At 53.8% G+C, this 13365-nt stretch overlaps 1 protein-coding gene across 2 annotated transcripts in view; it reads right to left on the bottom strand.

The window, feature by feature from the left end:
* The window catches only part of LOC140468539 (NACHT, LRR and PYD domains-containing protein 3-like), a 54686-nt gene extending 42459 nt beyond the window's left edge, over positions 1 to 12227 (bottom strand). The window contains exons 1-2 of one of the 2 annotated variants that reach the window (XM_072564624.1): positions 12172 to 12227; positions 1119 to 1213 (exon numbers count right to left, since the gene is read on the bottom strand). In XM_072564624.1, coding sequence (XP_072420725.1) covers positions 1119 to 1146 — 28 coding nt within the window. In that variant the 5' untranslated portion in view covers positions 1147 to 1213; positions 12172 to 12227. Of the gene's footprint in view, positions 1 to 1118; positions 1214 to 2051; positions 2136 to 12171 lie in introns of those variants that run through there. The other variant, XM_072564625.1, reaches the window with a different exon arrangement.
* Positions 12228 to 13365: the final 1138 nt, after the last annotated feature.

The following is a 13365-nucleotide window of genomic DNA, read 5'->3' as shown; positions in this document are numbered from 1 at the left end:
CCTAAGGGGGCTAGGCCACACAACTGCAAGGATCTCACTGAATGCTGGAGCAGGCTCAAAGGGCGGAATGGCCACCTTTGTCCTGAGAGCACTGTGAACCATTCTGTTTTGGTTTCAACATTTATGGACGCGAGATTGCTTTATTTTAGCGTACCTTTTGTTTGAAATTATATGTATAATGGGAAGGTGGGAGGGGGGGGATCATGATGATGCTGTACCTTTAAGATGTTATTTTGCCCTGCTTTGTTTTAGGAGGGAGATTGAACAAAAGGGTTCAGGTTGGCACAAGCGCAAACGTGCTTAGAATTGGGAATTTCAAGAAGTAATAGCTTTGGGGGCCTTGGAATCTTTTACAAATTCATCCTGAATGGATGTGGCCAACTCTCACAGATCCAGATTTCTGAGTAGCATCAGAAGCTATTGGGATCGCAACAGAGTTGGAAGCTTCAGTGAATGTTTCCTGGCTGCTACTCTCCCTGAATTTTCTTGATTTTTTTATTGCTGGATGGGAGAACTGCATGTGAGAATCTGTGTCTGAATTGTCCTTTATGCCAAGGTGTGTGTTTATGGAATGTTACCATATTGGAATACTTAATTAGTAACAGTTACTGTATTATTCTGTTAAGTTTTCCAATAGAGTAATGTTATTCTAAATTCCTCTTTCTTTGGTTGTATTTGAACAATTCTTTGTTTTGTTTAACGTTGAATAGTTTGACCAGTTGCATTACATCTAGAATAGACACTACATTTGGTATTGCAATAAGAAGCTAGGGAGTCCAGTACCTTCTTAAAACATTTTGAAGTCATGTGTGCTGGGAGGGGGGGCGTGAGGGGCATTGCCAGGAGTCATGTGTGCTGGGAGGGGGGGGCGTGAGGGGCATTGCCAGGGGGCCAGCAAAGAGGAGGGGTGTTAGAGAGGGGAGGGTGAGTGAGAGAGGGCAAGTGAAAGAGAGATGGTGAGAGAAAGAGACAGGCAAAGGACAAGAGAGAATTTGAGGGAAAGGAAGGAGGCGAACTGAGTATGTGCGAGTGCAACTCGATCTGAGATGCAGGTTATGGTATGCATTCAGGGGTGCTTTTCAGGACAGATTGTATTTTACAGCAACTTCTCAACTGACCTCCGTCCATTCTACCACCGTGTGACATATTGGATCTTCTTCCCTGTTCAATCGGTCAGCAATGCTGTTGATAGATGTTTCCAGATTCTGATGTTCTGTAAGAGATATAAGATGAATAGGAGCGGTAAACAGAAATACTACAGTGATGAAAACATTGCTTTGTTAAACGTAATAGCATTCCTTCCCTTCCCATATCAATAACTTATTATAAGATATGGTGAACTGTCCCAATGACGTGTGTGACACAGACAGTTACCTAGTGAAATCCTGTCAGTCCCACTGCTCCCATCAGCCCAGACTCAATGCTTCATTGTCAAATTCCTGACTGAGAATATTCCAGGGGAAATTCCAGCAACCATGTGGGGGATTATTAAGTGACGCTACACTGTATGAACCAACGGTGATAAAGGAACCAAAAATAAGAATTGGATGGTACTGGAAATGCGAATGGTATAGGCTGTCCAGTTAAATCTGCAAAATTGACTTGTCTAAAATTTGGGAACTGGCAACATTAAGAGCAATATGCCAAAGATGAATCAAGGAACGGTGTGACAGTCGTTCTTACTGCGAATACTTCACAGACATAACCGTCACCATCATTCCCGATGTCCTGTCCCAGCAGAAGGAGGGGCCGACTGAAGGGGCAGCACAACGCTGGGTGGGTGTAGCACTGGGAGTGTTCAAAGACCATGATATCAGAATAAGGAAAGCTCCCTCAGCTGATGAATCAGTACCCCTCCACATTGGGCACCACTTGGAAGAAACACTGAGGTTAGCACAAGCGCAAACGTGCTTAGAATTAGGAATTTCAATGTTTCCCACCAAAAGTGGCTCAGTCGCACTAAGCTAGCCAAATCATGAAGGGTATATCTGCCAGACTCTGTGGAAATAGGTGGCAAGGGAGCCAACAAAACCTACTGACTTTATCCTCACCTGTCGTAAATGCGTATGTCCTTGACAATATTGACAGAAATGACTATCACCTAGTCCTTGTGGAGACAAAGTCTTGTTGTGTTGTGTGGCACTACCACTGTGCTAAGTATGTTAGACTCAGAACAGATCCAACAATTCAAATCTGGACAACCGAGATGACCTGTGGGCCACTGGCAGAAGAACTGGCACTCAACTGAATCTAGGCAAGAGAGAGAACTGTAAATGCTGGAGATTAGAGTCAAGAGTGTGGTGCTGGAAAAAGCACAGCAGGTCAGACAGCATCCCAGAAGCAGGAAAATCCCTTCATCAGGAATGAGGCTGGGAGCCTCAGGGGTGGAGAGATAAATGGGAGGGGGGTGGGGCTGGGGGACAAGGTAGCTGAGAGTGCAACAGGTGGATGGAGATAGGGGCAATGGTGATAGGTAGGAGGGAGGGTGGAGGTTTCCTCATTCCCCACCCCCCCACCTTATTCCAGTTGTAACTTTCCAGCTCAGCACCATGCTTATGATCTGTCTTAGTTGTCCATCATCCTTCCCACCTATCCACTCCACCCTCTCCTCTGACCTGAGTGGGGAGTTCACACATTGTGAGATCTCATTAAGTGGGGTGAGGGGGGGGGGGGGGGGTCACACACTGTCTGATCACACTGAGGGGGGGGTTCACACACTGTCTGATCACACTGGGGGGGGTCACACATTGTTTGATCACACTGAGGGGGGGTCACGCACTGTCTGACCACACTGAGAGTGGGTCACACACTGATCTCACTGAGGGGGGGTCACACACTGTCTGATCATACTGAGGTGGGGTCACACACTGTCTGATCTCACTGAGGGGGGTCACACACTGTCTGACCACACTGAGGGGGTCACACAGTCTGATCTCATTGGGGGGGGGGTCACACACTGTCTGATCACATTGAGGAGGGGTCACACACTGTCTGATCACACTGAGGGGGTCACACTGTCTGATCATACTGAGGGGGGTCACACACTCTCTGATCACACTGAGGGGGAGTCACACACTGTCTGATCACACTGAGGGAGGGGGGAATCACATACTGATCTCACTGGAGTGTGCTCACACACTGTCTGATCACACTGAGGAGGAGTCACACACTGTCTGATCACACTGAGGGGGAGTCACACACTGTCTGATCACACTGAGGGGGGTCACACACTGTCTGATCACACTGAGGGGGAGTCACACACTGTCTGATTACACTGAGGGGGAGTCACACACTGTCTGATCACACTGAGGGAGGGGGGAATCACATACTGATCTCACTGGAGTGTGCTCACACACTGTCTGATCACACTGAGGGGGAGTCACACACTGTCTGATCACACTGAGGGGGTCACACTGTCTGATCACATTGAGGAGGAGTCACACACTGTCTGATCTCACTGAGGGGGAGTCACACACTGTCTGATCACACTGAGGGGGGTCACACTGTCTGATCACATTGAGGAGGAGTCACACACTGTCTGATCACACTGAGGGGGGTCACACACTGTCTGATCACACTGAGGGGGAGTCACACACTGTCTGATCACACTGAGGGGGGTCACACACTGTCTGATCACACTGAGGAGGAGTCACACACTGTCTGATCACACTGAGGGGGGTCACACACTGTCTGATCACACTGAGGAGGAGTCACACACTGTCTGATCTCACTGAGGGGGAGTCACACACTCTCTGATCTTACTGAGGGGGGTCACACACTCTCTGATCACACTGAGGGGGGTTCACACACTGATCACACTGAGGGGGGAGGGGCACACACTGTCTGATCACACTGAGGGGGGTTCACACACTGATCACACTGAGGGGGGGGGTTCACACACTGATCTCGGTAGAGGGGTCACACAGTCTGATCACACTGAGGAGGAGTCACACACTGTCTGATCACACTGAGGGGGAGTCACACACTCTCTGATCTTACTGAGGGGGGTCACACACTGTCTGATCACACTGAGGGGGAGTCACACACTGTCTGATCACACTGAGGGGGGTCACACACTGTCTGATCACACTGAGGAGGAGTCACACACTGTCTGATCACACTGAGGGAGGGGGGAATCACATACTGATCTCACTGGAGTGTGCTCACACACTGTCTGATCACACTGAGGGGGAGTCACACACTGTCTGATCACACTGAGGGGGTCACACTGTCTGATCACATTGAGGAGGAGTCACACACTGTCTGATCTCACTGAGGGGGAGTCACACACTGTCTGATCACACTGAGGGGGGTCACACTGTCTGATCACATTGAGGAGGAGTCACACACTGTCTGATCACACTGAGGGGGGTCACACACTGTCTGATCACACTGAGGGGGAGTCACACACTGTCTGATCACACTGAGGGGGGTCACACACTGTCTGATCACACTGAGGAGGAGTCACACACTGTCTGATCACACTGAGGGGGGTCACACACTGTCTGATCACACTGAGGAGGAGTCACACACTGTCTGATCTCACTGAGGGGGAGTCACACACTCTCTGATCTTACTGAGGGGGGTCACACACTCTCTGATCACACTGAGGGGGGTTCACACACTGATCACACTGAGGGGGGAGGGGCACACACTGTCTGATCACACTGAGGGGGGTTCACACACTGATCACACTGAGGGGGGGGGTTCACACACTGATCTCGGTAGAGGGGTCACACAGTCTGATCACACTGGGGGGGATCACACACTGTCTGATCTCACTGGGGGGGTCACACACTGATCACATTGAGGGGGGTCACATACTGTCTGATCTCACTGGGGGGGTCACACACTGATCTCACTGGGGGGGTCACACACTATTTGATCACACTGCGGAGGGGTCACACACTGTCTGGTCTCACTGCAGGGGGTCTCACACTGATCACATTGGGGAGGGTCACACACTGATCTCACTGGGGGGGGTCACACACTGTCTGACCAGACTGAGGGGAGGTCACACACTGTCTGATCACACTGGGGGGGGGGGGGTCACACACTGTCTGACCAGACTGAGGGGAGGTCACACACTGTTTGATCACACTGAGGGGGTCACACTGTCTGATCTCACTGAGGGGGGTCACACACTGTCTGATCACACTGGGGGGGGGGGGGGGGTCACACACTGTCTGACCAGACTGAGGGGAGGTCACACACTGTTTGATCACACTGAGGCGGGGGGAATCAAATACTGATCTCACTTTGGGGGGGGGGGGGCTCACATACTGTCTGATCACACTGAGGGGGGGTCACACACTGATCGCACTGAGGGGGGGAATCACATACTGATCTCACTGGGGGGTCACACACAGTCTGATCTCACTTAGGGGGGTTCACATACTGATCTCACTGAGGGGGGTCACACACTGTCTGATCTCACTGAGGGGGTGTCAAACACTGATCTCGGTGGAGGGGTCACACAGTCTGATCACACTGGGGGGATCACACACTGTCTGATCACACTGAGGGGAGGACACACACTAATCACACTGAGGGGGGCGTCACACACTGTCTGATCTCACTGAGGGGGTCACACACTGATCTTGGTGGGGGGGGGGTCACAAAGTCTGATCACACTTGGGGGGGTCACACACTGATCACACTGAGGGGGGGTCACACACTGTCTGATCACATTGAGGGGAGGTCACAGACTGATCACACTGAGGGGGGGTTCACACACTGATCTCATTGAGTGGGGGTTCACACACTGTCTGATCTCACTGAGGGGGGGTCACACACTGTCTGACCTCATTGAGGGGGGTCACACACTGTCTGATTACACTGAGGGGAGTGACACACTGTCTGATCTCTCTGGAGGGGGTCACACACTGTTTTATCACATTGAAGGGGGGTTCACACACTGTCTGATCAAACTGGGGGGTCACACACTGTCTGATTACACTGAGGGGGAGTCACACACTGTCTGATCACATTGAGGAGGGGTCACACTCTCTGATCTTACTGAGGGGGGTCACACACTGTCTGATCTCACTGAGGGGGGTCACATACTGTCTGATCACATTGAGGAGGGGTCACACTCTCTGATCACACTGAGGGGGGTTCACACACTGTCTGATCTCACTTAGGGGGGTTCACACACAGATCACATTGAGGGGGGGGTCACACACTGTCTGATCACACTGAGAGGGGTTCACGCACTGTCTGATCTCACTTAGGGGGGTTCACACACTGATCACATTGAGGGGGGGTCACACATTGTCTGATCACACTGAGGGTGAGTCACACACTGTCCAATCCACTTGGGGGGGGGTCACACACTGTCTGATCACACTGGGGGGGGGGGGGGGGGGTCACACACTGTCTGATCACACTGCGGAGGGGTCACACACTGATCACATTGGGGAGGGTCACACACTGATCTCACTGGGGGGGGGGGTCACACACTGTCTGATCTCACTGACGGGGGTCAAACACTGATCTCGGTGGAGGGGTCACACAGTCTGATCACACTGGGGGGATCACACACTGTCTGATCTCACTGGGGGGGTCACACACTGATCACATTGAGGGGGGTCACATACTGTCTGATCTCACTGGGGGGGGGGTCACACACTGTTTGATCACACTGTGGAGGGGTCACACACTGTCTGATCACACTGCGGAGGGGTCACACACTGTCTGGCCTCACTGCGGGGGGTCTCACACTCATCACGTTGGGGAGGGTCACACACTGATCTCACTGGGGGGGGTCACACACTGTCTGACCAGACTGAGGGGAGGTCACACACTGTCTGATCACACTGAGGCGGGGGGAATCACATACTGATCTCACTTGGGGGGGGGGGCTCACATACTGTCTGATCACACTGAGGGGGGGTCACACACTGATCTCGGTGGAGGGGTCACACAGTCTGATCACACTGGGGGGATCACACACTGTCTGATCACACTGAGGGGAGGACACACACTGATCACACTGAGGGGGGGTCACATACTGTCTGATCTCACTGAGGGGGGTCACACACTGTTTGATCACACTAAGGGGGGGTCAAACACTGATCTCGGTGGAGGGGTCACACAGTCTGATCACACTGGGGGGAATCACACACTGTCTGATCACACTGAGGGGAGGACACACACTGATCTCGGTGGGGGGTCACAGTCTGATCACACTGGAGGGTCACACACTGATCACACTGAGGGGGTCACACACTGTCTGATCACACTGAGGGGAGGTCACATACTGTCTGATCTCACTGAGGGGGGTCACACACTGATCTCGGTGGGGGGTCACACAGTCTGATCACACTGGAGGGTCACACACTGATCACACTGAGGGGGTCACACACTGTCTGATCACACTGAGGGGAGGTCACACACTGATCACACTGAGGGGGGTCATACACTATCTGATCTCACTGTGGGGGGTTCACACAGTGATCACATTGGGGGGGGGTTCACACACTGTCTGATCTCAGGGAGGGGGGGTCACACACTGATCACACTGAGGGGGGGTCACACACTGTCTAATCTCACTGAGGGGGTCACACAGTCTGATCTCATTGGGGGGGTCACACACTGTCTGATCACATTGAGGGGGGGTCACACACTGTCTGATCACACTGAGGGGGGTCACACACTGTCTGATCACACTGAGGGGGAGTCACACACTGTCTGATCACACTGAGGGGGTCACACTGTCTGATCACACTGAGGGGGAGTCACACATTGATCACATTGAGGGGGGTCACACACTCTCTGATCTTACTGAGGGGGGTCACACACTGTCTGATCACACTGAGGGGGGGTCACGCACTGTCTGACCACAGTGAGGGGGGTCACACACTGTCTGACAACACTGAGAGTGGGTCACACACTGATCTCACTGAGGGGGGGTCACACACTGTCTGATCATACTGAGGGGGTTCACACACTGTCTGATCTCACTGAGGGGGGTCACACACTGCCTGACTACACTGAGGGGGGTCACACACTGTCTGATCACATTGAGGGGGGGTCACACACTGTCTGATCACACTGAGGGGGTCACACTGTCTGATCACACTGAGGGAAGTCACACACTGTCTGATCACACTGAGGGGGTCACACTGTCTGATCACACTGAGGGGGGTCACACACTGTCTCATCACACTGAGGGGGTCACACTGTCTGATCACACTGAGGGGGTCACACACTCTCTGATCACACTGAGGGGGAGTCACACACTGTCTGATCACACTGAGGGAGGGGGGAATCACATACTGATCTCACTGTGGTGTGCTCACACACTGTCTGATCACACTGAGGGGGTCACACTGTCTGATCATACTGAGGGGGGTCACACACTCTCTGATCACACTGAGGGGGAGTCACACACTGTCTGATCACACTGAGGGAGGGGGGAATCACATACTGATCTCACTGGGGTGTGCTCACACACTGTCTGATCACACTGAGGGGGTCACACTGTCTGATCATACTGAGGGGGGTCACACACTCTCTGATCACACTGAGGGGGGTCACACACTCTCTGATCACACTGCGGAGGGGTCACACACTGTCTGGTCTCACTGCGGGGGGTCTCACACTGATCACATTGGGGAGGGTCACACACTGATCTCACTGGGGGGGGTCACACACTGATCTCACTGGGGGGGGTCACACACTGTCTGACCAGACTGAGGGGAGGTCACACACTGTTTGATCACACTGAGGCGGGGGGAATCACATACTGATCTCACTTGGGGGGGGGCTCACATACTGTCTGATCACACTGAGGGGGGGGTCACACACTGATCTCGGTGGAGGAGTCACACAGTCTGATCACACTGGGGGCAATCACACACTGTCTGATCACACTGAGGGGGGTCACACACTGATCTCGGTGGGGGGGTCACACAGTCTGATCACACTGGAGGGTCACACACTGATCACACTGAGGGGGGGTTCACACACTGTCTGGTCTCACTGAGGGGGGTTCACACACTGATCTCATTGAGGGGGGGTCACACACTGATCTCATTGAGGGGGGTTCACACACTGATCTCATTGAGGGGGGGGTTCACACACTGATCATACTGAGGGGGGTTCACACATGGTCTGAACTCGGTGGACGGGGGTGGGGGGTCACACACTGATCACACTGAGGGGGGGTTCACACACTGTCTGGTCTCACTGAGGGGGGTTCACACACTGATCTCATTGAGGGGGGGTCACACACTGATCTCATTGAGGGGGGTTCACACACTGATCTCATTGAGGGGGGGGTTCACACACTAATCACATTGGGGGGGTTCACACACTGTCTGATCTCAGGGAGGGGGGTCACACACTGATCACACTGAGGGGAGGTCACACACTGTCTGATCTCACTGAGGGGGGTTCACACACTGATCACACTGAGGGGGGGGTCACACACTGATCACACTGTGGGGGGGGTCACACACTGATCACACTGTGGGGGGTCACACACTGATCACACTGTGGGGGGGGGTCACACACTGATCACACTGTGGGGGGGGTCACACACTGATCACACTGTGGGGGGTCACACACTGATCACACTGTGGGGGGGGGTCACACACTGATCACACTGAGGGGGGGTCACACACTGATCACACTGGGGGGGGTCACACATTGATCACACTGTGGGGGGGGGTCACACACTGATCACACTGAGGGGGGGGTCACACACTGATCTCACTGTGGGGGGTTCACACACTGATCACACTGGGGGGGTTCACACACTGATCACACTGAGGGGGGGGTCACACACTGATCACACTGAGGGGGGGTCACACACTGATCTCACTGTGGGGGGTTCACATACTGATCTCACTGAGGGGGGGTCACACACTGATCTCACTGAGGGGGGGTCACACACTGATCACACTGAGGGGGGGTCACACACTGATCACACTGTGGGGGGGGGGGTCACACACTGACCACATTGAGGGGGGGGTCACACACTGATCACACTGAGGGGGGTCACACACTGATCACACTGAGGGGGGGTCACACACTGATCTCACTGTGGTGGGGGTCACACACTGATCACACTGAGGGGGGGGTCACACACTGATCACACTGAGGGGGGTCACACACTGATCACATTGAGGGGGGGGGTCACACACTGATCACATTGAGGGGGGGTCACACACTGAGGGGGGGTCACACACTGATCACACTGAGGGGGGTCACACACTGATCACATTGAGGGGGGGGTCACACACTGATCACATTGAGGGGGGGTCACACACTGAGGGGGGGGTCACACACTGATCTCACTGTGGGGGGGTCACACACTGATCTCACTGTGGGGGGGGTCACACACTGATCTCACTGTGGGGGGGGTCACACACTGATCTCACTGAGGGGGGGGTCACACACTGATCTCACTGAGGGGGGGTCACACACTGATCTCACTGTGGGGGGGGGTCACACACTGATCTCACTGTGGGGGGGGGTCACACACTGATCTCACATTGAGGGGGGGTCACACACTGATCACACTGTGGGTGGGGTCACACACTGATCACACTGAGGGGGGGGTCACACACTGATCTCACTGTGGGGGGGGTCACACACTGATCACACTGAGGGGGGGTCACACACTGATCTCACTGTGGGGGGGGTCACACACTGATCACACTGAGGGGGGGGTCACACACTGATCACATTGAGGGGGGGTCACACACTGATCTCACTGTGGGGGGGGGTCACACACTGATCTCACTGAGGGGGGGGTCACACACTGATCACACTGAGGGGGGGGTCACACACTGATCTCACTGAGGGGGGGTCACACACTGATCACACTGAGGGGGGGGTCACACACTGATCACACTGAGGGGGGGGTCACACACTGATCACACTGAGGGGGGGGTCACACACTGAGGGGGGGGTCACACATTGAGGGGGGGTCACACACTGATCACACTGAGGGGGGGGTCACACACTGAGGGGGGGGTCACACATTGAGGGGGGGTCACACACTGATCACATTGAGGGGGGGGTCACACACTGATCACACTGAGGGGGGGGGTCACACACTGATCTCACTGTGGGGGGGGGTCACACACTGATCACACTGAGGGGGGGGTCACACACTGATCACACTGTGGGGGGGTTCACACACTGATGACACTGAGGGGGGGGTCACACACTGATCTCACTGTGGGGGGGGTCACACACTGATCACACTGTGGGGGGGGTCACACACTGATCTCACTGTGGGGGGGTCACACACTGATCTCACTGTGGGGGGGGGTCACACACTGATCTCACATTGAGGGGGGGTCACACACTGATCACACTGTGGGTGGGGTCACACACTGATCACACTGAGGGGGGGGTCACACACTGATCTCACTGTGGGGGGGGGTCACACACTGATCACACTGAGGGGGGGTCACACACTGATCTCACTGTGGGGGGGGGGTCACACACTGATCACACTGAGGGGGGGGTCACACACTGATCTCACTGTGGGGGGGGGTCACACACTGATCACATTGAGGGGGGGTCACACACTGATCACACTGAGGGGGGGGTCACACACTGATCACACTGAGGGGGGGGGTCACACACTGAGGGGGGGGTCACACACTGATCACACTGAGGGGGGGGTCACACACTGAGGGGGGGGTCACACACTGATCACATTGAGGGGGGGGTCACACACTGATCACACTGAGGGGGGGGGTCACACACTGAGGGGGGGGGTCACACACTGAGGGGGGGGTCACACACTGAGGGGGGGGTCACACACTGATCACATTGAGGGGGGGGTCACACACTGATCACATTGAGGGGGGGGTCACACACTGATCACATTGAGGGGGGGGTCACACATTGAGGGGGGGGTCACACACTGATCACATTGAGGGGGGGGTCACACACTGAGGGGGGGGTCACACATTGAGGGGGGGGTCACACACTGATCACATTGAGGGGGGGGTCACACTGTCTGACCAGACTGAGGGGGGTTTTAAACTGTTGAATGTTTAAATTTAGCTCCAAAGCCGCACCCGGACCTCCCTCAGCAGTTAATGTGTTAAGTATAGAACATTAATACAACATATCACCACAGTGTTAATCCAATAAACCGTTCACAATGTCGCTCTAACTGTGAAGATTAAATACATTTCTCACCGTCACCAACGAACAAAACAACACCAACACGGAACTCCTCCTCGTTTGGTAACCGCGCATGCTCGGTGCACGGTGCCGCGCACGCGCACTCGCTCCGGTGCCGGCTGTTCCCGATCAGACGCTCGCACCTGAGACCGTTGGCGGACATGCGCAGTTTACACATGCCGGTCACCAGATGCAATTCCTCCCTTCGCCACCCCCACGATGGGGCGCTGCCACAAGGGGGAGTGAATGGACACTGAGCAACAATCACCCAGAGAGGGCTGATTCCACCCCCCCAAACCCCCCCAAACCCCCAAGACAGGGAGCACTACAGCTGGCAGGGACATTGAGCCTCGCATCTTTGGGTGACCATCCTCCAGGGCGGTCTTCGGGATACGCCACAACGCTGGGGTGGCCTAGCAGAGGCTGATAGCCAAGTTCGGTACCCAACCGGGAGCTCTGGTTAACGTCGCACTACCGGTTTTACAAGGCAGTGCGATGCCAACAGTGTGGGTTCAATTCCCATCACCGGCTGTAAGAAATGGGGAAGTGTGCTGTTTTCGCAAAAAGGTAGTGATAATAAGCTCAAGGAGAGTGCTGATTCCTGAAACGTCGACTCTCCTGCTCCTTGGATGCTGCCTGACCTGCTGCGCTTTTCCAGCAACACATTTTCAGCTATAATGCTGATAAGTCGATTGTAAAGGCCAGCTGCAGACAATGATTAAATCAGCGAGCACGAGGGAAATGTATAATTGGGTACTAACTTTAGTGCATAATTATTCTAGTAAATAATTTAGTCTCAGCCAAATAGCTGAGATAGCTGAAACACATAAACTAGGCAAGAAAAGACACATTGTATATTCAGGAATGGAATGTACCTATGAACAATGGAAGATGTTACAAGCAAAACAGATAAAGTGAAAGGAACATCAAGATCCAAGTTTAGCAGAATCTCCCTTATGTCAGCACTTACAGAGGGAAGGGTCGCCAACTTGGAGAAGGGGGTGGAAATAATAAGAGTGGATCGCAAGTTAGTCAGAGAATAAAGTTGATTGGGTAATGTAGGAGTCAGAAGAGGTGACCTCATGCAGCTCAAAAGTATAACTGTGTACTAGTTTGAATGTTCATTGCTCGTTTGCTTCTGCATTTGATGCCCTTTCTTGCAAGATCGTAGAATAAATTGCCTTATTTCCAGTGTTGGCGGTCTCGTCT

This window comes from Chiloscyllium punctatum, chromosome 47 (assembly GCF_047496795.1).
Source record: "Chiloscyllium punctatum isolate Juve2018m chromosome 47, sChiPun1.3, whole genome shotgun sequence".
Classification (NCBI taxonomy): Eukaryota; Metazoa; Chordata; class Chondrichthyes; order Orectolobiformes; family Hemiscylliidae; genus Chiloscyllium; species Chiloscyllium punctatum.
This window is presented reverse-complemented; position numbering and strand designations above follow the sequence as displayed.